The 27,571-nt window shown below is 38.2% G+C and overlaps 1 protein-coding gene across 3 annotated transcripts in view; it reads left to right on the top strand.

The window, feature by feature from the left end:
* Nucleotides 1–27,571, top strand: part of CHCHD3 (coiled-coil-helix-coiled-coil-helix domain containing 3) — a 298,843-nt gene that overhangs the window by 50,773 nt on the left and 220,499 nt on the right. For 2 of the 3 annotated variants that reach the window (XM_003261353.4, XM_003261354.4), the window contains exon 3: nucleotides 9,708–9,789. In XM_003261353.4, coding sequence (XP_003261401.1) covers nucleotides 9,708–9,789 — 82 coding nt within the window. Of the gene's footprint in view, nucleotides 1–9,707; nucleotides 9,790–11,840; nucleotides 11,931–27,571 lie in introns of all 3 variants that reach the window. The other variant, XR_001116881.2, reaches the window with a different exon arrangement.

Here is a 27,571-nt window from a genome sequence, read left to right as displayed (position 1 = left end):
ACTGAGCTCGAATCTGTAATAGCCATTCCCAAATCAGCATGTCGAGACAAGTCTCAAATCAAATATGAGTTTCAGGTTCAAGTATCTAATTGCCTACAATTCCATGTGGTGGTTCTACCATTACTTTCAATTGAATATGCCTTAACTCATTATCTTTCTTCTCCAAACAGCCTCTCCTTCTTTACTTAATTGACCATCATGGGTATTAATTTTCTGGCATGGGTGCACCTTTGACTTTTTCTTTCATCTCTCAGTCAGTCTCAGGCGATCATTTTTTCCCCTTGAAAAATCTTGAATCTTAGACTGTATCTTCACAGCCAGTCTCCTACTTTAAGCCCTCCTCACCTTTTGCCAGTGGCTGTCAAACTTCAGTGTGCATCAGCATCACCTGGAGGCTTGATAACACACAGAAGGTTGGAACTCATCCCCAGGGTGTTGGATTCCTTAAGTCTGAGGTGGGGCTGAAGAATTTGCATCTTTAACAAGTTCTCAGAAGAGGCTGCTACATTGAGGGGAAGTGGGGGTTACACTTTGAGAACCACTGGTTGCCTTATGCTTTCTCTCCCAGTTTACTTACAAATCTTTACCAGGTTAAATTTCCTGTCCTAACACTCTATTTCATTGTATTATTGTCATTTTTTCCCAACTGTCCAGGATGCCCTATTTCTTAATATTTCTTATTCAAAGTCCTTCGTAGTTTCCAAGACTCCCTGCAGTTTAGCCTAATTTACCCTTCTGTTTTTACAAACAAGTTTTGTTTGCTTTCCTTTTCATCTACCTGCTCAAGTTCCACATCCTTAACTATAGCTGACCTTGGTAAGTTTCCTTAATACTGAACCTCAGTAATACAATTTTACTGACTCAGACTGTAATCTCCTTAATGGTAGAGATCATCTTATATGTCTTCATCTCTCATGAAGCCTAGTGTAGGATTACGTCAGTGTGTATGTACAGATTGATTGATTCACCTAATTTGGAATCAAACTTGATTCAGACTTGATTTGGAAGAAAACAATTAGAGAAAACAAAAATAACTCCATATCATTGATCACAGCACAGAAAACTGAGCTTCAGCATTGAAACTCAAACTTCATAGCCAGTGCTTTAAAATTGTAATGAATACCTGCTCTTCTCTCCTTTGTAAACAACACACTGTCATTAGCGATGGCTCCAGATTTTTTGTAAAGGAGGTTCTAGGGGCAGAAGCTTAGTGGTTGTGGTGGCCACTATCTTTCATTTCCAGCTTGGTTCTCAATGCATTTCATGACTCCCGAAGGAACCTTTAAATTTGGCCACACAGGACCATTTGCATGAAATGGAAAAGGGCTTGGGTGGTTTCTGTACTTCACTTAGTTTGGAGAGTTAGCACTGTGTTATAGTTTTATCTCCAGTGAACAAAATATAATCATTTTTGAAACAAAAAAAATTAAGCTGTGTATCAGAAAGCAATATCCAAAGGTAATTATTATTTTTTAATTTAAATTATGCATCTTATTTTCCTGGAGGCTTTGTGAGATCTTGCAACTATTATTCAGAATATTAAGACATGAAATACTAGATATATCTGATTCTCAATACTGGTTTTAGGAATTGTCTACTTAAGATGTCTAAACTGTGGAATATGAATTACGAGCTTATCTCTTGCTATACAGCTATAGTCCAGTATTGATGTTTTTTTTTCCACATGGAGTGGAACATGGAGCTAGTTTCTAAGGGTGCTTATTGTGAAGCGAACAATAAAATGAACATTATTTGCATAATATGCCATTCAGATTAGGAACTTACAAAGGTATATAAATCCTGATGGAGTGATAATGCTACAAAATAAGCCATTAACTTGATGCTGTTAATGTTCAGGTTGCCAGACTCTTCCTAACACTGCCTAACACTGCACATTCAAAATCAATATTTATGATTATGAATGTGCAGTGAGGAACTTTCATTCTACCATCTTCATTAACTTTAATGTGTAAGTAGCCACAGTTACCCATGCCAGGTAGTAGACAGATGGCATTTGTTTTGAAGGCACTCTTAAGATACATTCTCCTTACAAGATGGTGAAGGTAACTGTCAGCTGAATATACCTATATTCTCTGTGTGTGTGGTTTAAATCAGGTTTATTTGTCTGCCAACTAAATGGTGCCACAAATGGATAATGGCAAACCGTTACATGTTTATTTCTAACTCTTGAGATTTATCCTAGTCATCTTTTGGCTCTTCTTCCAATCAAACCCTGTAGGTTTTAGAAGATAAGGAGCGGGACAAGATTTATCCTGTAATCTATGCTGTGAGTCATTTAGATCTAATATACTTTGTGTTGTATTTCATTGATCGCATGGATGCTTTGATTATTATTTTCTTAAACAATAATTGCTCATTTTAATGAATTTATTGAAATTATAAGATTAATGAGTATTTCTATGGAGCTGAAAATTTAATTTGGCTATATCTTATGGTATAACTTTTTGCTCAACTATCTCAATCCTGGGAGAATCAGAGTCTTTATCTGAAATCTGCTGTTTATATTATGCAGGTACATATATTTATTTTGTTCTCTTGGAAGATCTTCATGGTTTCTCTTTAGTGTATTTAAACTAGCACATGAAAATAATAGACTTTACAAAATTGGCCATGACCTATATCAGCAAATGGTGAAACCAGAAAGAAAAATACATTAAAGGAAAAATCCCAAAGGAACTGATATTTCTCTAAGAAGCAAGGTATAATTTTTATTAAGCAACTTAAAGAGATTGTTTAAGAAATACTGTAATTGGGGAGGGAATTATAGTGTAAGGATTATGCAAAAAAAGTGAAGTAAAGGGGAATTACAAGTGGGAAAAGTTACAAAGGAAATTAGTATGTTCCTTGAGGTTCAGGGAATCTATGTATATTTCAAATCATGGTTGCATTTTCAGTCTTCTGTTTTTCATAGTTGATAAGTTCATCAAGTCCTTCCATCTTTTGGAGTCATTTCTATTGACCATTCAAGGATCTATCTAAAATGCATAATTACGTCTCCCCGTACCATCCCCTCCCTACATATCTTTAATCAGTTTCGGTAAACACGGGAATTTGAGCATCACCTGTCACATAGAAGACAGGTGAGGTGTATTGAACTTATGTTACACTTTCTTTGAGGAATAAGAATTTCCTCACATATCCTAAGAATACTCAGGATCAAGTATAAATTTAGGAATGTTGGACTTTCTTATTTGATCCTGAACTCAAATTTATAGCCCAGAAATGTTGGTGGCTAAGCGGTCAAAAGATTCCTAGGCAAGCTGTAAAGAAGACCCTTGGACTAGCCAAAGCATTTGTTTAGAATATTGTTTGGTAAAAACAAACAAAAATTTGTTAGGAATCCAGAACTGCTTTCAACCATCCAAGTATTTATTATTTTCAATAATGGTTTCAAGTAAATGGTTTAGAGCCACACTTGCTAGAACTAAGCAATTGCAATGCTTGGCTTTTTCTGACATGTTTTATGGTCAGTGTTTATAACTAATTGACAAAATGCCAGTGTTTGTGTTTGTTAAGATACATTCACCATTGAGAAAGAAATTAAAATGGTTTCTGAGAAGAATTTTAAAAAGTACAGGCTATACAAGTATGGAAAGAAAACATTCTTTTGTCTTAACACATTTCTAAAAGGAGAGTTTGTGTGTATGTAAAAGCCGTGGAACCATACTTACTGAACTTGAAATAGTTTTGCAAATTTCCATGGCAAATGGGATTTATATGGCTTGAACATTTTTTTGTTTTTACTCCTTTTCTCATTTCACAAACTTTGCCAGTTCCCAAAGATTTGCTTGGAAACTCACTGTGCTAATAGGCAAAGTTGGCCTTTCTTGTGCTTCTCTTAAACTAGCCCATCCTGAAACACTGACCTTTTAGTTTAATAACAGTTTTATTTGAGAAAATGTTCAAATCCTGGGAGCTGAAAAGAGTGTTTTCAGAAAGGCCATTTTAAATAGTGGTCTCCAAATGCTGTATCTTTTTCCCTCATGCACTTTGGGTCAGACCTATCAGAAGAAATACAGTATTGCTTTATGTATTCTATTGATTTAAAAACAAATACCATGAAGCTTAGATGTGCTCAGAACCCATTACCACACTGGTTTATTTTCCTGGCTGTGCTTTGATTTGCTATTTTAGATTTTAAACTCTTTATGCTAGGTCATGTTTTTATCTTCTGTTATTTTAACTTCTCGTTTGTAGCTAAGGTAATTACTTTTTCAGTTGTGACCTTGGACTTGACCCAAAAGTTGTGATTTTTTTTTTTTTTTTTTTCCTTTTCTGGAAGTAGGTAGGGTGTTAGAAAGACAGCTGTGCTTTGGTTCCTTTATGGACCAAAAGTGATGTCAACCAGCTGGTCACTTGGACGTGTCTTTTTCAGTGGCCACGGGAGTGTTCCTGTCCCTTTCATTGCTGTTGTTATCCTCTTCCCACGTTTTTCTCTCCCCTCATGGCGTACCTGGATGATGCCACCTGTAATCTCTATCTCTTTCTCACCTTACCCCACAGCAGGTGGCAGAGCTGATGATAGTAGGGAGAAGGGGATAGAGAAGGAAACAGCAAGCCTCCAATCTGCATTTTCTTCACCCCAAACCACTTCCTCTCCACATTCTTACCTGCATGGCTTCGCGCCTATCCACCCAGCTGGTCACCGTTTGATCACACTGGAATAAACAGCTCACTGCTGATTTGAGCTTTTCTTCTGGTAGGAAGACACCCCTATGTCATAGGCATAAAGTGCACTATGAAGATATGACATTGTGCCAAGTGAAATAAGCCAGACACAGAAAGACAGATACTGTATGTTCTTACCTATATGTGGAATCTAAAAAAGTTGAGCTCTAAGAAGCAGAGTAGAAGAGTGATTACCAGGGGATGTGGGATGGGAAAGTAGGGAGATGTTGATCAACGAGTACAAGCTTTCAGTTATAAGATGGGTGACTTTAGTTAATAATATTTTTTACTTGAAATTTCATAAGAGAACAAATTTTAAGTGTCCCCAGTATTCCCCACCCCGATGGTAACTGTGTGGTGCTCGATATATTTGTGGTAATCATTACATGATTCATATCAAATCATCACATGGTTCACCTTGAATATATATGATTTTATTTGTCACTTATACCTTAATAAAGCTGGAAAAGCCAAACTGCTTAATCTGTTTTCCGTTGCTTATAACAGAATACGTAAAACTGGGTAATTTATAAGGAAAAGAAATTCGTTACTTAATGTTTTGGAGGCTTTGAAGTCCAAGGTTGAAGGGCTGCATATGGTGTGGGTCTTCTTACTGGTGGGGACTCCTGTAGAATCCCTAGGTCGTGCAGGGCATCACATGGTGAGGGGTTCAGTGTGCTAGTCCAGCTCTCTCTTCTTTTTCTTTTCTTTTCTTTTTTTTTTTTTTGAGATGGAGTCTTACTCTGTCGCCCGGGCTGGAGAGCAGTGGTGTGATCTTGGCTCACTGCAACCTCTGCCTCCTGAGTTCAAGTGGTTCTCCTGCCTCAGCCTCCTGAGTAGCTGGGATTACAGGTGTGCACCACCATGTCTGGCTAATTTTTGTATTAGAGACAGGGTTTCACCATGTTGGTCAGGCTGGTCTCAAACTCCTGACCTTGTGATCTGCCCATCTCAGCCTCTCAAGGTGTTGGGATTATAGGCGTGAGCCACCGCACCTGGCCTTCTTTTTCTTTTTAAGGTACCAGTCCCACTATCATGATAAACCATTAATCCACGCATGGATTAACCCATTCACGAACCCTCATGTCCCAGTCTCACCTCCTAAGGGCCCCACCTCTCAATACTGCCACAGTGGGGATTAAGTTTCAACGTGAGTTTTGAAGGGGAGAAACATTCAAGCCATAAGCACAAACAGACAAAAAACCCAAGACAACAACAAGAAAGATGTGATACAATTTTATCAGTTTACTTAGAACACTGACCCCAGTGCATCATAGTTACTCTCTGAGGTTTTACAGAAGCCTAGTTTTAATTGAATTAAATTAAATTGAATTTTGATTGAGAATCCGATTGAATTTTGCCTGAGAAATATCTTGCTGTTGTAACTTGAAGTAGTCTAGGAGAGGCAGCATGATTTTACATATACCATTTGACTGTGAGTTGATACTAACTGGTATGATCAATCATACTAATTATGTTAAATATTTGTTTCAGTTTTTGCTATGAATGGAGCTACTGGTTGTATGCAACTCGAAAAATTTTAGTATCGGGTTGTTTTACTTGTTTATGAGAAGTAGATGAAAGTATGAAAATCATTACCTTGTGGAGTCCATAATCTAGAATTTCATAGCTAACAGATGTACCCATATGTCATATTTTTAGGTGGGGAAACTAAAATGCAGTTAGATTAACTGATTTATCCAAAATTTGGCTAGTTGAAAAGCAGACTATTTGGACTTTTTTGTGGAGCTCTTACTGCCTGAAATTTCTCTGCTTTTATTTGGATTGTTTAAAAATCTTTCATACTTTCATAAAGAGCTCTAATACTTGCCTGAGTGCAAACAGAATTCTGTTCTAGGAGTTTTTTAGGTTTTGTTTGACCCCTTCAAAGTAGAGGCTTGTATTTTTCTCACGCTATAGACTATGAAGTAAGAGAGAGGCAAAACAGGAGTATAGTATACAGTTGGAAGGGTCCCTAAACACCCATTTGAGAAAAGGTTGTTCTCTTGCTGCCCAGAGAGGTTAATAACTTTCCCAAAGTTCCCCTAGATTGTTGATGGGCATGGTGGGATTAGACCTTAAATAGTTTTTCCTCTATTCCCTGATTCCCTGTACAGCGTTCTTTTTATTCTTTTCTTTTCTCTTCCCCTTCCTTCCCTCCCTCCCTTCGTTCCTTCCTTCCTTCCTTCCTTCCTTCCTTCCTTCCTTCCTTCCTTCCTTCCTTCTCTTCATTTCTCTCTTTCTCCCTCTCTCTCTTTCTCTTTCTTTCTCTTTTACAACTTATTAAGGTACATTTAGCATATCATAAAATTCATCCATTCAGAGTGTACAGTTCAGTGGTTTATAGTATATTTATAGAGTTGTGCAACCATCACACAATCTAGTTTTGGAATATTTTCGGTTGGGCATGGTGGCTCATGCCTGTAATCCCAGCACTTTGGGTGGTCGAGGCGGACAGATCATCTGAGGTCAGGAGTTTGAGACCAGCCTGGCCGACGTGGTGAAACCCCATCTCTACCAAAAATACAAAAATTAGCCGGGCGTGGTGGCGCATGCCTGTAATCCCAGCTACTTGGGAGGCTGAGGCAGGAGAATCACTTGAACCCAGGAGGCGGAGATTGCAGTGAGCCAAGATCACGGCACTGCACTCCAGCCTGGGCAACAGAGCAAGACTGAGTCTCAAAAAGAAAAAAAGAATATTTTCAATATCTTAAAAAGAAATTCCATAATTCCATACCCATTAGCTGTCATTCTCTATTTTCTGCTTTCTCCTACTGCAGGGAACTACTAATCTACTTTCTGTGTCTATGGACTTTTCTATTCTGGACATTTCATACGAATGGATATAGTAGGTGACCTTTCGTGTCTGACTTCTTTCACTTAGCATAATGTTTTCAAGATTCATCATGTTGTAGCATGTATCAGTAGTTCATTACTTTTTATGGCTGAGTAATATTATATCGAATGGATATACCACATTTTGTTTGTCCATTCATCAGTTGCTAGGCACTTAGGTTGTGTTTAGTTTTTTGATATTGTGAATAATGTCACTATAAATACTCATGTATGAGTTTTTGTATAGACATGTTTTCAAATTTTCTTGAGTATGTATAGTACCTAAAATTAGAATTGCTGGGTTATATGGTAACTCTTTAGCATTTTGAGAAACTGCCAAACTGTTTTCCACAGTGGCTGAGCCATTTTGCATTCCCACAAGCAATGTGTGAGGGTTCCAATTTCTTTACATCTTCACCAACACTTGTTATTGTTTGTCTTTTTTATTACGGTGGGTTTGAAATGGCATATCATTATGATTTTGATTTGCATTTTCCTAATGACTAATGCTGTTGAACAACTTTTTGTGTACTTATTGGCTATTTGTATATCTTCTTTGGAGAAATGCCTATTTATAGCCTTTGCCCATTTTAATTGAGTTGTCTTTTTATTATTTGTCTGTAAGAGTTCTTTATATATTGTATATCCTATATACGTGCATACTCTGGATACGAGTCCCTTGTCAGCTAATGACTTGCAGATATTTTCTGCCATTCTGAGGGCTTTTTACCTTTTTGATGGGGTCACTGGATGCTGCTGTTGCACTCTGATAGTCCACAACTAAGAGAAATCATCCTTCTGATCTTTCATGTATCTTCTTTGTTATTGCCTCATGCCAATGAAATATTTAAAAGGACTTTTACGTATCCGATTGTAAAAAATATTTTTGCATATGCTGTGGGTCAAAGCATTTATAATGTCGAGGTTATCAAAAGAGACACTGCTGTCTAGTTTTCCATTTAATAGGCTCAACTATTTGAAATAAAACTTAGGTCCTGGCCAGGCACAGTGGCTTACGCCTGTAATCCCAGCACTTTGGGAGGCCAAGGCGGGCGGATCATGAGGTCAGGAGATCGAGACCATCCTGGCTAACATGATGAAACCCCATCTCTACTAAAAGTACAAAAAATTAGCCAGGCGTGGCGGCACATGTCTGTAATCCCAGCTACTCGGGAGGCTGAGGCAGGAGAATCGCTTGAACCCGGGAGGCAGAGGTCGCAGTGAGCTAAGATCGTGCCACTGCACTACAGCCTGGGCAACAGAGCGAGACTCTGTCTCAACAAACAAACAAACAAACAAACAAACAAAAACCAAAAAAGACCTTAGGTCCTGTGGATATTCTTAGATCCTCCTAAGTGCTTCTGGTGCTTTCTTGTTCGTAATTTTGGGTAGTAGGTCTGTAGTGAAGAGGAGTTAGTCTTTGTTTATTTCTTGTGGAAGGCTCTTAAAGAAGTGTGTGAAATGTGTCCATTTTATTTACCATCATAGCTGTAAGAAACTTTACAAAACATACCATACACAGTCTTCTAATTGGAAAGACCAGATGTTTCAAATCCAGTCACCAGGTATTTAGAAAGCTCCAGCTGTGTTCTCAGCACTCTTCTCTGTCTCTCTCCAGTTGCTGGCACTTGAATTTGAATGACATGTATTCCAAAAAATAGGGTTTCAAAATTTTCATAAATGACAAATGGCTTTTTTCATAAATAATGGAAAAATGAATGTAACTGCAAATGATTTGCTCTTTGTAATACATCATTTTGTTAGGTGTTTAATTATTGAAATGAGAAGATTTTTTTTTTTGTCATTTTCCTCTCCAAAGTTCCTTTCTTACAGCGTCTCCTCTCCTTACACACCATTGTCAGACTTTAATGTTAGGACATCATCTTAAAGAACTGGTCCTTACTGACTCAGTCCCCACTGTACAGTAAGCAGTTCCTTGAGTTTGTTATAAATTTTGGCAGGAGTGGAAATCTAGGTCACTAGGGAACTCTTGATTAAATTACTCCTGAAGTGCACTAATTGGCCTTTTCCACAGTGCTCGAGAAGTTCCATGGAGACACTGGCCACTTGGCAGAACTTTGCCTGTTCAAATCTAGTCTCAGCCGGGCTTTCCTGAGTATTTTCTTGCTTTTATTTTTAAGAAGTCACCTATTTTATCTCCTTCTGCTCTTTATCGATTCTAGTTTCTGATGAAGAATTGAAAAGAAGAGTAGCTGAGGAGCTGGCATTGGAGCAAGCCAAGAAAGAATCTGAAGATCAGAAACGGTGAGTTTTGTGGTATCAGAGAGAGGTTTTGGTGGTTTTGTCATATTTACTAATATTTTTAGAGAAGAATGATTGTGATAAGTCTCATTATTTGTGTATGACTGAACTTCAGAATGTGCTGAACACATGAACTTGGCCATTTTCGGTTTTAGATTGTGCCTCTTAGAGCCTTGGGTTACCTGCTTCCCAAAGCTGACTGTGAATTACCATTATATCTCTTGTATTGGTTGCTTGAATATTGAGCCCTTTTTTCTCCATATGTGAGAAGGAGTTCTTGAGGATTCTCCAGGAATTTCCCAGTCGATCAGCAAATGTATTCATGATTGAAAATTATATTGCCTGCTACAGGCACTAAAGTAAATATTTTGGCTCATGATGAATATCATGTGTGATACGTAGTGCCTGGATTAACAAGTAGCACTAATTATTATTCTGTTCACATAAAAAAATTAGGATGTTACAGACATAAGGTTGGAAATAAAAATCCGTTTTCCATCCTCTGAAGTTAACCACTTTTTAACATTTTATTGCTTGAGATTTTTTCCTCTGCACACACTTCCATCTGATTGTTGCCATTATTAATACTACTAATAACAACAGCTAAAAGAATGTTCATTGAAGTGTTTTTGTAACAGTAGAAAATTGGAAGCAATCCAAACCGACCATCCTGGAGGACTGGCTGAATTAATTACGGTACATGCCTGCAATGGAACACTAGACCGTCAGTTATAGCCCTGTGTACTGATTCAAAAAGATGTTGACGAGCTATCCACTGAAAAAAACACCATGAAAGGATTTTAGAAAAGCATTTTTTTAAATACTACTTTTTGAAGTTTTAGAGTAGGTACTTATTCATAAAAAGATGGGAAAACATTTTAATCTAAGATAAAGTGCTTCCCATCTGTACTATTTCTGGGTTTGCACATAGCTTAGAGAATTATGATTACATGATCATGTGAATGTCTTTTTACTGTGAGCACCAAACGCATGCTTGCCACTGAGCAGGTGCTTAGTTTGTATTTGTTTTGTTTTGAACTGCCCAACTATTTTGCTTGAGAGATCTGGAGGTAAGGAATCTTTGAATTGGATTGTAGTCCTCACTGGCCATAGGACCTTCACCATATAATTTAACCTCTTTGAGCCTTAAGTATTTCATCTTTAAAATGAGGGTTGTGAAAAATTATTCTTTAATATTTCTTTTGACAAACTGCTAACTCCCAATTTGCACAAAATATACAGAACAGAATATGAATTTTAGATTAAGACTGCCATTTTCTCAGGAAATAGAGAAGGCTTATGACTTACAATTTAAAAAATCAAGATGTAATTAGTACTGCCAGAAAGGTCTCCGTATATTTCCACAGTTTCCCATGCAGTGCTTTATAATTATTTAATTGGGTTAGGTTAATAGACTATATAATTAGATAGTGAAGTTTAAATATTCCAAAAAAATTCAGAATCAATTTTTAAAAAAAGAGAATCAATATGTTATGGTAGATTTCTTGTCTTTGAAATTTTGTTAATTTTAATTGAGTTTTATTTTAATGGGGGTTTTTTGGTTAGATTCTCATATTTACTTTGCTTATTATATTTCACATAGGAATTTTTTTTTTTTTTTTTTGGTCTTCCCGTCTCTCCATATGGTACAGGCTTTTTGTTAAAATAACTGACTGTGGGTTTTTTTTTCTTCTTCTTCTTCATTATTCAGCTTCCATTTGCTCTGCCTTGGATCATGAAAGGGAAAGGGCAGATGAGATGAATAAAAGGTGCCAGTGAAAGCCAATTTCATATCTCAGGTGGAATGGGGTTGGCAGCCTAGCTGTAACCTGGACAAATGACTATTGATAAAGAATTTATTTTCTGTCACCTTTAAGGAGAGCAGAGGGTGGTACAGCCTTTATATTATTTTTTCTTTTTTAAAAAAACTTTTGTTTGAAGCCTCCTTCATGAAAACTTCCAGCTGTCAAATCTTGGCAAAAAATGTGTGTTCATCTATATGATAGTTCTTAGGAGAATCAATAGCTATTTTTTTCTTTCTTTTTTTCTACCAGAGAAGAAACTTCAGAAACAGCATTAAGAAAGTTTTGTGTGCAGTCTTTTAGCAGCAACTTTTTGGAGTCACAGAGCATGTATACGTTGCTGTATGTGTTGCCTGAATTGAATCGAGATTTGTAGGCAGTTTTAGAAAATAGCTCCTCTTGCCTTTGTACTGTTACTCATATGGTATGTGCCCTGCGTGCCGAGTTTTCTCTTTTCCTTCCAAATGCACACAAACCTGTTGACCAGTTCTCAAGCACTTCATATCTGGACATACGCATCTACGTACGTTTTGAAGAAACTTGTTCAACAAGGACTTTGGAATTTTGATTGTGATATTTTTCTTTATAGAATATCTATTATCATTGTAACCCTTTTTAAATGAAAATTTTTTTTGTTTGCTTTTTGTATTTTTTTGAGATGGAGTCTCTCTCTGTCACCCAGGCTGGAGTACAGTGGTGTGATCTCAGCTCACTGCAACCTCCGCCTCTGGGGTTCAAGCAATTCTCCTGCCTCAGCCTCCTGAGTAGCTGGGATTACAGGTGCCCGCCACCACGCCTGGCTAATTTTTTTGTATTTTTAGTAGAGACGGGGTTTCACCATATTGGCCAGGCTGGTCTTGAACTTCTGACCTTGTGATCCACCTGCCTTAGCCTCCCAAAGTGCTGGGATTACAGGCATGAGCCACCGCGCCCGGCATTTAAATGGAAATTTTAAAGCTCCATGAAAAATAGAGTATAGTGAATCCCCATACACCATGACACAGTTTTAACAATTCTTGTTTCATCCACACATTTAGTCACTCTACACATGTGGTGAGTGGTGAGGAAAAGTAGTACAATTTTAAACAGGTTGGTGAATTTTATGGCAGGGAAATACTCCAAAATGTCTTCTATCAGCATAGTTGAAATAAGTACTTTGCTTCAGTTAGATTTATTTAGTTGGAAGACTGAAATTTAACTCTGATTAGCTTAGAAAGCAAGGAAATTTTTAGGAGTGTAAAGGATATATAGCTCAAAAGAAACAAATGGAAGACTTAGAGAACCATTAGTAAGGGGAGAACTGGATATTTCTAAAGCTGTGTGTGGTGAGGAAATAGTTCCCCAGCAGGAAATCATGATGACCATTCCATAAGGAGGAGGGGGAACGGATGCTGGGTTGCTGAATTTCTTTGCATGCCACTGATTTTAAGATTTTAGTATATTTGGCGTACCCTATGAAAAATATTGCTGCAAGTTTTAACACAATACTTTATCTCTTAGGATTTTCTTATTGAAACAATTGATTAACACTAATTTTGAATTTTTGAAAACATATGTATATTCATAAGAAGGAAAAAGTAAGCAAAATCAATTGATTAAGGCAGTGGTTCTCAGCTGGGAGAGCATTTGGTCCCCAGGGGGCATTTGACAATGTTTGGAGATGTTTTTGGTTGTTAAAACTTGTCAAGTGTTATTGGCATCTAGTGGATGGAGGCCAGGGATGCTGTTTAACATTCTGTAATGCACGTGACACTCCTCACCTCCTGCCGCCCGCCGGCTCCCCTCTTAACCATTCTCCGCCCACCAAAAAAGAATTATTTGGCTCAAAATGTCAGTTGTACCAATAGTGAGAAACCCAGGGCTAAGGTAGTCTTCAAACCAGTTCACATTGGATTTAATTGTTCTGGATCACTTTTGGACTCAGGGTTTGATGTCTTTGTTTTTCCACACAATATCATATTTTATGCTGTCAAAACCTCGGTGACACAACATTCCTTAAAAGATTGCCCCACTCTTGTTCCTGGAATTTTTCCAAGCTGCTGACATCAGTTCTGCAAATTTTGATGCTTCTCTGCAAGCTATGACAACAGCAGCAGGACTGCCGCCTGGCAGATAGCAATTTTCAGATGCTTTTAGGTTTGTGAAAATGTGGAAAAATATGCATCCTAGAATTGATAAAATACGGTCCATATACACTCCAGACCATAAAATTTGTCAACTTGGAATGACTTCTTGAATGTCTTGCTTTACCTTCTACTTAATGCAGAAGTCCTTTTTAGGCATCTGTGACTGGTAGGGCCACATACATTTAGATTCCATTCAAAATCATTGAAACTGACGATATTTCATTAGGTCATCTATAATTTACCCCAACCCCTTTAAATCTCCATGCAGACCTGCCATACTTAAAAGTTGCCTTAGAGGAGGTTTCTTACTAAGGTCACAGCGACAATACAGTTGCTAATTATAAGCATGATGACTATATGTATTTTCATTTTTACACAACATTTACATGTGGACTCCCAATTCATTTTATCATAGATTTATCCTGTTTTATGGGGATCTTAAGTGATTTGCTTCCACAAATCATGCCCCCCACAAATCGCTGATAGATTAGTCCACACACTACAATTTTTGGGTCTAATTTGAAATCATGGTTTTCTTATCAAAACATCTAGTAGACAGAATAGTTGCTCAGCGTACCAAGAATCCAGAGTAAATGCCTCTGTCAGCAGTCTGTTTTTGCTGTGATACCCAATGGTGTGTTTGGATTATAGCTGACCATATTGTGTTGTAACTGTGTAGGCCAATATAGCAAGGACATAATATGCTACAGTTTGAGTATAGATTTTAAAATGTGGTTTACTTCTCCCCTGTGCCCTACCTCCAACAGTCAGTCTTTGACAGCCAGAAAAATGTGACTACTACTGACCTCTGACCTTTGGCATTTGAATTTCACCTGTTTACCTATAAAGGCAAGTGAAGTGTTTCAGTTATAACAACATTTTTTTTTTCAAGAAACCAAGAAGAAAGGGAATAGCTCCTTGATGTTGGAACTAACTGTATATCAACCAAGATTACTTGCTCGCTATTTTTCAATGGACATTAGTTGAGATTTTTCCCTCACTTTTAGTTATTTGGAAAGTTACATTAGATTTGTAAGACTTAAAATAATCAATTTGGTTTAGTGAGTGGTTTAATAAATTAGTCATAAATTTTATCAGCCATCTGGGTTAGAGTATAGTGTAGTCCATTTATTTTTCCATTGATAGCATTGTTGATATCATCAAATAAGGGCTTAAAACTTATTTGTACCGTTTCGTTTCTGATAGTAATGGTGAAATTTATAGGGATGGTACCATCTGTTTAAGTTCATTATATATGATAATTTATCTTGATTTTTATTATTACATATGTTCTGCCTTTGAAAAAGGCAGAAATAAAAAGGCAAAAGAAAAAGCAGAAGAAAGGAGGAGGAAAGAGTCCTGAAACAGGATTTTGTGGGTAGCATTATGTTTAAAATACATGATACAAAAAATCATGTGGCTGGGCGTGGTGGCTCATGCCTGTAATCCCAGCACTTTGGGAGGCTGAGGTGGGCAGATCGCCTGAGGTCAGGAGTTTGGGACCAGCCTGACCAACATGGTGAAAACCCGTCTCTACTAAAAATACAAAATTAGCCAGGTGTAGTGGCACAAGCCTGTAATCCCAGCTACCCGGGAGGCTGATGCAGGAGAATCGCTTGAACCCAGGAGGCAGATGTTGCGGTGAGCCGAGATCGCGCCACTGCACTCCAGTCTGGGCAATAAGAGCGAAACTCCGTTTCAAAAAAAAAAAAGAGAAATCATGCACCTAGCATGGTGCTTTTCACATAGTAAAGTCTCATAAGTATTTGTTCAGTCGAATGAATCACTGGGTTTGGAAAATCATGATAACCTTTTTTCTAGAAGGTGCAGTTCTATATTATATATGTGGGCATATATCTATTCTACATTATATTAAAATAAAAACTTAAATTATGTCTTTGAAATTGGCTACTGACCAGAGACTATAGATACTTGTCTTATAAATCTTTCTTTTAATTTAGTATAGTGTTGAACACTTGTTTTCCTGTCATAGGCACAAATTACACAGTTATGAGAATTACATACCTTCCACCTGCATGTAATTTCTAGGTATATAGTAATTAAAAAAACTTTTCAGGGAATGAGTACTATTGATAACTAATATTGATCAAGGCTTATAAAGGCATAGTTTTGAAATGATCTTATGAGATCAGTTAGCAGTCAGTATATTCTCAATGCAGTCACAACTGACACAGGCAAATGAATTTCACTTGTAATTTATAAATAGTTGCAAAGAAGGTTATTGCAGAAATTTGAGTTGTAACTCTTCAGCGACACACAGCTGATGTCCATGTGTAACCTATACCATCCTGCTGTGATGTGAGCATATTTCCCAGGCTCATTAGGCTTCATTGGAGGTAGTAGATGGTTTGTTGGCATTATTTCCAAAATAGTCCTTTATATACTCCAACATTTAAGAGATCCTTCTGTAGTACAAAAGTCCCACTATTTTAGATTATTTTTCTTATTAATACTGTTTTTGCTGTTTTTTAAAATGCTTTATTGCGTTGCTATTGTTTTATACTCATACTTTTCCATTGATTCTGCTTAACAATGGATAAAAAGACCTAACCAGTTCTGAATGTAGTAGGAAGAACACGTCCTAGCCACCCAGTATTTTTCACTGGAAGATGATTGGAAGTGCAGTGTAGGTACTAGGTATTGGAATCTTGTGCCATCTGCTACTTTCATTGTTTTTCTTCAAGTGGCACTTTTCTATTTTTAATAGTCAACTGCTTTTTTATAACCAATAATGATAGAAGTTTGGATTTTCCAGCTCTGTTTTATTCTCATTGTTTTATTTCTTTTTCCAAATCCAATTTTCTTTCCTACTGATGCTACACTGTTGTAAATCTTGTTTGAGAAGATATTTTTACATGTTAATATCAAATCTGGAAAACCAGAGTCAATCAAGCATGCCACAGACATCTAACTTTTTTACTGGCTGTAATAGCAGCAGTGATGTTTGACCACTTCTTGTTCACATATTTCTTTTGACAGTAATTATAGTGTTTTCTCTCGTGAAGCACAGTGTTTGAAGTCATTTGTGCCAAAGTTGATTTCTGCATTTGGAAGTTTCTAGGAATTGGTTTCTCAGTGTTACATAGCTGTAATAGTCTTGTCGAAGTGTCTCCATTACTTTTTGGTCTGGGGATGTGGAGTTGTAATGTACTCAGTCATTTATTATTCCTTGCATAAATGATTAATATTTATTGTCAGTATTATCACTGATTTATAAAAACAGATGACTGAGTTAGACAAAGGTAATGTTTTTCGGTTAGCAGCAGAACTAGATTAGAATTGGCCTGCCGCATAGCTCTACCCAATCTGTTGCTGAAGTGATAGAATCATAAAGGCTGTCATCATTACATAAACATTTTTCAAAGGGAATGCAACATGGAACCCAAAGTAAAGCTGATTTAAGTGCTGTCTGGTTAAAGCTAGGACTAGGGACTTAGATTTGTGTCAGCCTATTCTCTTCTTTTTCCTTCCTAAAGACCCAGGCCCTTGTGCTAACTGGGGCTTTCTTCAAGAAAACTTTGGTCAAGGTCATTTTCTCTCAAATTTGGATACTTTGTGTCTGAGGAGTGTACTTTCCTTACCCAAATTACATTTGTTGGATAGACTCGATTCTGTTTCTGTTTTAAAAGGTGGGTGGACAGTGGCCTGCTGTCCATTTCCTTAATCCGGAAGTCCGTGTTTATGGGCAGTGGTCCACATAGGCTGGACCTAGCCCTGGCTGTTTCTTAGTCCTGGGCCTTCTGGAAGCCATCTGTTGATCCTGTTGGTAATGCTGTGTTAGGAACACTGGAGAAGAGTCTGAGCAGGATCTGGAAATACTGGAGAATATTCAGAGAGAGTCCCTGTTTCCCCTCCTGACCTCCATAGCTTTGCCAATATACCCTCGAGCTAAAAAGGAATGTGGGCAACACAGTTGTAAATCAAATGTAAATTTTCTCTCCGGATTATAATACTTCCAAACATTGGCACTGTTTCCTGTTTAAATAATAACCTTACCCCCCTTCTTTTCTTGGTTGGAGCAAACTGTTAAACAGGAGTAGCCTATCTTAAATTTCTGTTTAAGCATCTCTTACTTACTGTGTGCTAAGCACTGTTCTAAGCATTTTATGTATTTTCATTCATTTCAACTATATAACACCTCTACTGGGTAGGCATTACTGTTATCCTCATTTTTTAAATGAGGAAACAGAGAGGTAAGAAACTTACTAAGTTATATTGTTTGGTTCTATGTCTCCACCCATATCTCATGTTGAAATATAATCCCCAGTGCTGGAAGTGGGGCCTGTAGGAGGTGATTGGATCATGGGTGTGGTTTCTAATGGTTTAGCACCATCCCCCTAAGGCTGTTCTTGTGATGGATTTCTCATGAAATCTGGTTGTTTAAAAGTGTGTAGTCCCTCTCCCCCTTTCTCTTTTCCTCCTTCTCTGGCCATAAAAGATGTGCCTACTTCGTCTTGCCCTTCTGCCATAATTGAAAGTTTCCTGAGGCCTCCCCAAATGCTGCCGTGCTTCCTGTACAGCCTGTAGAACCGTGAGCCAATGAAACGTCTTTTCTTTATAAATTACACAGTCTCAGATATTTCTTTATAGTGATGCAAGAACAGACTAATACACCAAGGTCATATCTATCAAGTAAGTGGTGGGGCTCGGATTTGAATCCAAGACTGCATTTAAACACCCTACAGTATTACTTTCTGTGTGGACAGGGAATACCTTCTTTAAAGTCTTTCATTTACAATTGTGGGAAGAAGTATCAAACAGTTACTTGGATTTTCTCTTATAAACCTTTAGTAAATAACAGGTCTCTTAGGTCTCTTAAAAATGACCTCTGTTTTGTGCTACTGGTTATTAGATCTAGATAGCTACTCTGTACAGTATTTAAAAAAACTCTTTTATCTTAGGCCCAAGCTGTCCTGAGAACCTGTCTTTACAGTTAATATTCTTTTTGTTATGTAGGCTGTACCTGACATTTATTTATTTATTTATTTGTTTTTTGAGACGTTGTCTGGCTCTGTCGCCCAGGTTGGAGGGCAGTGGCACAATCTAGGCTCACTGCAACCTCCGCCTCCTGGGTTCAAGTGATTTTCCTGCCTCAGCCTCCCAAGTAGCTGGGATTACAGGTGTGCGCCACCATGCCCAGCTAATTTTTTATATTTTTAATAGAGACAGGGTTTCACTGTGTTGGACAGGCTGGTCTCAAACTCCTGACCTCGAGTGATCCACCTGCCTCAGCCTCCAAAAGTGTTGGGATTACAGGCGTGAGCCACTGTGCCTGGCTCTATACCTGACTTTTAAATGCTTGTTTGTGCACATTTTCAGTGACAATGGCAGTTTAAATTTCTCATGAGTTCAGTTCTTGTTAGCTTAAGATTGGGACATTTTTCTTAATAGTACAGCTGGGAGTATGTGGAAGCAGCTGGCACCCTGCCTTATGAACTTTAGAGATGAGGATCTGCTGCTGGTCAGTGAGGCACATGTGTGCTCAGTAGCGATTTCCTGAGTTCAGTAGAGCAAGTTGGGCACCTTTCACGGTGGGGGAATTTGTTAACTTCTTTCTTGGAGTTAGGTAGCAATAAAGAAGTGCAGGAATTACTTTAATTAATGATTGCAGAGGGGAAAAATTTTTACGTTTCTCCCTATATTCATTCTTAGACTTTTGTTTTTTTTAAAATGGAAGACTGGCTTATTCTGTTATTTTATATATTTGTGTTGCTTGATATGCTGGGTTTTTGGCTTGTAGCGTCTGTTGTTAGTATTTATTTGCCTTTTGTATGATAGTCAAAGTCATCACATTTAGTCTACAAACTTAGATGTTTTGAAATCAATTAAAAACTTAGCCGCTGGGACAATTTGCCGTTGGAACTAGAATATTGAGTTTCTCTGTCAAAATATTCAGCCACGATGGGAGCAATTGTTAGTTATATGCTATTTACAATTGCTTCCTTACATATAAACAATCTGAATCCTTGAGGCTGCAACCATTTCATTTGAAAGGTTTTTTTTTTTTTTTTTTTTTTTGAGTTATCCCCCAAACAATTTTAGTGTGATTTAGGTGTCAGGTATAAAGCATTAAAACACAGATTAACCATGTAAATGTTTCAATTCTTGATTTAAATTCAAGTTTCTTCACAACTTCTCAGAATGGATCTTTAAATTCCTTGTTTCTTGGTGCCATTTTGTCAAGGTTGATTTAGATTAAAACAAAAATCTCATAAAAATCCGTAAATTACAGTGCATTTTGACTTCCTGATGGGGTTGATGGATTAAAACCAAATGATACTAAAAAAGTACCCCACAAAGTCAACTGAAACCACTAATGTGACAAGTGTCTACTAGTTAAAAAACCCTTATCCAACAGAGTTTCTGCAACTCTTCCATTATTTCTACAGAACCAGGTAGGTTTGACATAGAAAAGTCATTCCTCAAACAACTGAAAACATGGATATTGTGTTGGTTTCTTTAACAAAAAAAAATAAAGAGAGAAAATTACCAGGGAAATACATACCTATTAAAGGAATTCAGGAATTCAGTAAATACTGATGAATAGTTTTCTTTCTCCCTCCTTTCGCTTATTCTTACTCCCTCCAAAATTATTTATACATTCGTACCCTAGATTATTTATCATTTTGTTTTTTTTTTAAAACAAAATGAGCATGTTATATAACGTGCTTTTTTCTCCTCAGTCATATATTGTGATCTCTCTTCCCATGTCAGCATATATAGATTCAGGTAGACCGTCTATCTGATAATAAATGCCATTTAAGAAGACTTTGCCTAAGAAAAGTAATATTACTACTACTAATAATATGTAATAGTAAGTAATCATTTGTAATAGTAATAGCTAACAGTTTTGAATACTTCCTTTGTCCTAAGCACTAGTCCAAGCCCTTTGCACATGTGATTATTTAACCTTCATAGCAGCCCTGTGGGGCAGGTTCTGACCTGCTAGTCTCCTCACTTTGTAGATAAAGTAGCTGAAACACAGAGGTCACTTGCTTATAGCCACATAGCCAGAAAGCAGAGGAGTTGGAATTTGAACGCAGGCAGTTTGCGTCTGGAGTCACCCATACTTACCATCACTCGATCAGACTGTGTTTCAGAGGCTAAATTATTTTCTGATCCAGCAGTAATGTTACCTATTATATGTCTGTCTGAATGCTCTTTTTTTTTTTTTTTTTTTTTTGAGATGGAGTCTTGCTCTGTTGCCCAGGCTGGAGTGCAGTGGTGTGATCTCAGCTTACTGCAACCTCTGCCTCCCGGGTTCAAGCAATTCTCCTGCCTCAGCCTCCCAAGTAGCTGGGATTACAGGCACCCGCCACCATATCCAGATGATTTTTGTATTTTTAGTAGAGACGGGGTTTCACCATGTTGGCCAGGCTGGTCTCAAATTCCTGACCTCAGGTGATCCACCCATCTTGACCTCCCAAAGTGGTGGGATTACAGGCGTTAGCTACCACACCCAGCCCTGACCTTCTTTTGATGTCCCTTACTGAAGGTTTGGCTTCCCCTCCCCTCCCTTTCCCTCCCCTCCCCTCCCCTCCCCTCCCGTCCCCTCCCGTCCCCTCCCGTCCCCTCCCCTCCCCTCCCCTCCTCTCCGCTCTCTTCTCTTCCGCTCCCGTCCCCTCTCCTCCTTTCTTTTCTTTCTTAGTTTCAAGGCAGGATTTGGCTGTGTCGCCCATGCTGGAGCGCAGTGGTGCAATCTCAGCCCATTGCACCCTCTGTCTCCCAGACTCAAGCCATCCTCTCACCTTAGCCTCCCGAGTAGCTGGGACTACAGGTGCCTGCCACCATGTCTGCCTAATTTTTGTATTTTTGTTAGAGGCAGGGATTCACCTTATTGCCCAGGCTGGTCTCGAACTCTTGGGCTCAAGCCATCTGCCTGCCTTGGCTTCCCAAAGTGTTAGGATTACAGGTGTGAGCCACCATGCCTGGCCTGAAGATTTATGTCTTATAGGTTTTACCAGTAAACTATGCCTTAATTATGGAGCTCAATAAATAAGGAATTTAGATTGAAAAGAATTTCACAAATGAAAGGACTTTTTGTGTTTTGTTTTTTAACTCACATGACTATGTTTTGAAATAAAACTGTCAAAATACTGTCAAATGGTGGGTAAAAATTAATATTACTGCAGATTTAGCTGTAATATGTTGGAAATTGTGCATTTCTTTATGAATATATCTGTCAGCTGTACAATTCAGTTTTTATAGAATTAAAGAAAAGGGGCCCAAGTGAGTTTCTCTAATTGACGTTATTTAGCCCTACATAGGTTTGCCTTACATAGTTTGCCTTAGAAAAGCTCTCTCCTCGAACTACTGAAAATGTGGATAATGCTAGTCTAACAGAAAATTGAGAGTAACAGAAAGTTGAGGGTAACATCAACTTTCTGTAACCCTCATCAACTTTCTGAGGTTGCAGTGAGCCGAGATCGTGCCATTGCACTCCAGCCTGGGTGGCAGAGCAATATTCTGTCTCAATTAATCAATCAACCAATCAATAAATGTCAGGCACAAATAAATAAATAAATAAATGTCAGTGTTTCTACATAACAGAAAGAATATTAACTGTAAAGACAGATTCTCAAGAGAGTTTGGTCCTAAGATAAAATAATTTTTTAAAGAATTTTTATTATTGATGATTCCAAATTCATTCTTCCTGCCTTTATGTCCCTATTTTCCCCTTTCCAGTGAATTGGCCCTAATGTCTCTGCTTTTAAAATATATTAGAAATGAATTACCTCTCACCTTTGCCACCCCTGCCTTAGGCTAAGCCAGTGGTTCTCAGCTGCAGGAGATTTTGCTCCCTTCCCCATGGGACTTCTGGCCATGTCTGGAGACCTTTTAGGTTGTCCTAACATTGTGGGTACCACGGGCATCTGATAGGTAGAGGCCAGCAATGCTGTTAAACATCCTACAGTGCACTGGACAGCCCCTCTACAGCAAAGAATTGTTCAGTTCAAAATGTCGATATAGTTCCGAGGCCGAGAAACCCTGGTGTAAGCCATTACCATTTCTCATTTGTAGTATTACGAAGTCACCTCCATGGATCTATTCTTGTCTGCCAGATTCTATTTTTCACAAAGCAGCATTAGTCGGCTTTAAAAAATGTATTTTGAATCATGTCACTTTCTTTGCTTAAAACCCTCTAATGGCTTCATTAGGTTTAGCATAAAGTCCAAGTCCTTTTGTCTGACCTTCAAGTCTTCTACCTATTGTTACACATTTACACCCTCTGATACTTGGATCTCCTATCTTACCACCCTCTCATTGAACACTTCAGCCACATCGGCTGCCAAATCTGTTTGTGCCTATAGCTCCTTGTCCAGAATATTTGCACTTCATATTTTGCATGGCTGATTCCTTCTTACTATCACAGTTTTTCCCAAATAACCCTACAGAGAGGATTTCCCTGGTCATTTTGTCTAAAATAACTCTTCTTTCTTTCTTGTTCTCTCATCCTAGCTGTCCTTTTCCTGCTTTATGTTTCTTTATAGTATTTTTTTTTCTGTTTCGTGTCTGTCTCCTGCACTGGAATATAAAAGTCTATGAGGGCTGGTCATGCCTGTAATCCCAGTACTTTGGGAGGCCGAGGCGGGTGGATCACCTGAGGTCAGGAGTTCAAGACCAGCCTGGCCAACATGTTGAAACCCCATCTCTACTAAAAATACAAAAATTAGCCAGGCATGGTGGCAGGCACCTGTAGTCCCAGCTACTCAGGAGGCTGAGGCACGAGAATCGCTTGAACCTGGGAGGCAGAGGTTGTAGTCAGCCGAGATCACGCCACTGCACTTTAGCCTGGGCGACAAGAGTGAGACCCTGTCTCAAAATAAAAGAAAGTCTATGAGGGCAAAATTCATTGTCTGTTATATAGTAGGTACCAAAAAGGGATTTTATATTAAATTATGATAATATTTTACTGTTGTGGCTAAATACATTGAAATGGGATAGAATTTGTCCAGAACTCAAAAGAGACAGGAGAGTCATCATACGACAATAGAAACTGCCATTTAATGATTGTCCACTGTGTACTGTGCGCTGTGCATATATTTGTATATATTAGCTCTGGACTCCCCAAGAGCCCTCTGATGAAGCCTGATTTGGCCTGTATTGTGGCCTATAAGATGATGCTCCTCATATTCCCCTCCAGGATCCAAGGCTAGGTGACCCCCACTCTGCCATCAAACTGGGGAGCAATTGGATGTGGTAGCTCTGCTTTCTACAGGTTTATTTTACAAAAGTAGCTTGGAGCGGGTAAGTACCTTGCCCTGACAACAGGCAGCATCAGGTTCAAATCCAGTTCTCTTTTACTCCAAGCCCGTTCCCAACACTTCAGATTTTCCTAGTGCTTAGGAAGTGACTGTGATTCATGTCTTCCTGTTGAGTAGGCTTAATTGGCTTTCATTTTCTGATATGAGGACTGTATTTGTAACTCCAGGAGCAGTGTTTTTTTGGTTTCAGGTCCTGTCCTGAGACAGTTGTTCAGTTTCCTTCATTTTTAATTAGCATTGTCTAAAAGTAGAAACCTGACAGTATATGAATATCATCTAAGCTTTCGGAGTATTTTTATTGTTGGCTAACAACATAATCAAAATTTGGAACGACATGAACAACACGTACTATAGTTTGCACTTACATTTTACATGAGACTGAACCAGAGCGTGTGTTGTGTAAGTCTGTAAGCCTTGTCTGTTGGGACAGAAGTCAAGAAGTCTCTTGTGTCTCTGAGCATATACTTTTGCCCCCATGAACCCTGTCAAGGGGATTCCAGATGTCCTTTGAACATTTGGTGCATTAGATTCAAGAGGTACCTGGGGTAACATGGATTTGTATCTTGAAACATTGCATTCTTTCCCTGATTTCGTGACAGAGTTTTTTGTTTTTTTGTCGTAACCTGAGAGATCATCTCTTCTCTCCTAGTGCCTCCCTCAGCTTCCCTGGCTCCTGGGAATCGGGGCTCTCTCCAGGCACCAGGGAAGGCAAAAGCCCAGAGCTTCCTGGGATGGCAAATTGTTCTGAGTTTCAGTGTGTTCCTGTACTTTTTTTTTTTTTTTGAGACAGAGTCTCGCACTGTCACCCAGGCTGGAGTGCAGTGGTGCGATCTTGCCTCACTGCAACCTCTGCCTCCTGGGTTCAAGCGATTCTCCTGCCTCAGCCTCCTGATTAGCTGGGCTTACAGGCGCACACCGCCATGCCTGGCCAATTTCTGTATTTTTTAATAGAGATGGTGTGTCACATGTTGGCCAGGCTGGTCTCAAGCTCCTGACCTCAGGTGATCCACCTGTCTTGGCTTCCCAAAGTGCTGGGATTACAGGTGTGAGCCACCGTGGCCAGCCCTTGTACGTTTTGGTTGAAGATTATCTCTTGCTTCTTGGCCTCTTGTATCTGTCCTCCCACTCACTACTTGGCCTCTTGTTCTGGTTTTTGTTGTTGTTTTCTTTTTTTTTTGGTCTTTTTTGTTTTTTCATTTGCCAGCAGCTTGTCATAGGAATGACACATACTCAGCAGAGTCAGCTTTAGACAGCTTTTTGCAGACAAGAACAACAAATTCACCAGTCAGGGAACAAAGTGAGAGAAAAATGAAGAACAATATTAGAGAAGAATCCTTTGGGAAGCTGCACAAAAAATGTTATATTAAAATCGATACCAGGGCTTGACCTTTTGTGGTAGTGTATATTTTAAAGCCTCCTATTGATTCTCTTTTAATAACATGTTTATTCTAGTTTACTGACATAAGCCTACAGAGAATACAAAAAGAAAAGATCAAATTCTTTATTACAGTGGTCATTTAAATTTGTCTCAGACATTTCATATGGCTAATGTTATATATGTATGTACTTAACATATTCTTATGCATTGTAAGACTTTGAGATGTTATGAAGGTGGCAAAGGGGATTTTTATTTTTGTTGGAAATACTCTTGGCCTTGCTGTGACATATAAATATTATCTCCTTCCTTCACCATGAAATTGCTTTTCTGCATGTGTGTAGAATACAGAAAAGTCTCATTTTGATTGATTTTTTTTTTTCTTCTCTTAAAAACCGTCAATAGCTTAATCTGCCGAGTCTGGGAACATTTGGTGACAGTTCTATGCATAAAGACAGCTGTCTTTTACTGTATAACTAATGGCAAAATGTCGAAGAATAGGAAATCTTCTTACCTGATCCCTTTGATCACTCAATCTTGTCATTTCAAAGACAGAAATATTTATTGCTTTTCACCGTGTGGGGCCATGCACATTTCACTTAGGAAGATAGTCATCTTAAGGATGTTGTCCAGTCATGAATTGGTTGCACTATTCTTATCTCCTCAGTTTTTTTTCCATTAGGAAAGAAACAGAATCAATTTTCTTACTTCATTCAGATGATCTCCCCCAACATAACGGATATTAAGAGGTATCCAGAATAACAGGAAGAACTTGAGAGACATACCTGGAAAGGTTATCCTGTAAATGGCAAATTAAATGAGATTCAACCTGTAGAACATCTTGTTAATAGGCTTGGGGAGAAATAGGATGCTCGGAACTAATTCATGGTTTTAATATAATAGTCCTGTTGTTTATGGGACATCTAATATGAGATGTTGAGAAGCCAGACAGTAATTCCAGGAAGGCTGTAATGAATTAGAGGACATTTTGAAAGGGCAAGTAAATTAATCAAGAAGCTAAAGAATCAGAAAGTTGGGACACGTGTATTGTAGCATGGGAGGAGACAGGGAGGCTCAGCAGAGATGTAGCAGGGCATCCCTAAGGAGGTCCAGAGAGTGGCTAGTTTCTCTCTACCCTTGTTAAATGTTGGAGGGACCTGGAGTGAGCAGCCGTAGTGATGATATTGCTGCCATTCTGCACACTGCTGGTTGGGGGCCAGCCATTCAGTTAGGATTGGTTTCTGGACGCCGACCTGCTTGCTAGGGTCTCAAAAGGTGAGTGTCAGAAAAGCTAGCTTATAAGTAAAGGTAAAATTCAAATAAAACTAAGATTTAAAACTGTCCAGCTTAGAGGTCAGGTTAACTAATCCCACAGTAGAAATTGAGTTATGGTAGATGTCCAAAAAGAGACTGACAATGAGACAATAACTAAAGACATGGGCACAATCAAGTGGGTCTCTTCTAGGGTCTGCCCCTGCTTGCTTCTCTCTCTTACCTGTGCCATTGTCAATTCTTTATTAGCCTGGTCTGCTCTTCTGTGTTTTATCATTACTCCACCCATAACAGCTTCCTAGTACCTATCAATATAGATCAAAGTGAAAATCACAAGGCACATGATAGTAATAAGGATTTTTTTCTAGTTACAAAAATAACTCACACTGTTTAGAAAATTAGAGAAATGCAGCCAAGCAAAGTTAAGAAAATGAAAATCACCCATAATCTCACTATTCACACAAAACCACTGTAAATATTTTGGTACACAGGCTTATACACACAGGGGAAAAAAATAACAGAAGTGCTATTATAGTGTCCTTACTATTTTTATGAGCTGCTTTATTTTTGCTCATAATATATCATAAAAATATTTTGTCAGTACATATATAAATAACTTCATTGTAGTTCACTATTAGACATTTACAGTTCCAAATAAATGGTTCAGAATGTTTCACTTTTATGAACAGTCTGCATTGGATATCCTTATTATTAAATTTACACATATCCAGTGTTATTTCCTTAGGGTAAATCCCTAGAAATGGAATTACTAGGTCAAAGGTTATACTAAATATTATTATTGTCAAATTGCCCTCAAGAAATTGTGTTACTTAATTCACCACCGATATGAATCCTTGTTTTTTTCTCACTGTTGCAAACTTTGGGAACATAGTAGTTAAACCACTGTTGTGTTATGCCCATATG

Source organism: Nomascus leucogenys, chromosome 13 (genome assembly GCF_006542625.1).
Source record: "Nomascus leucogenys isolate Asia chromosome 13, Asia_NLE_v1, whole genome shotgun sequence".
In the NCBI taxonomy this organism is placed as follows: domain Eukaryota; kingdom Metazoa; phylum Chordata; class Mammalia; order Primates; family Hylobatidae; genus Nomascus; species Nomascus leucogenys.
This window is presented reverse-complemented; position numbering and strand designations above follow the sequence as displayed.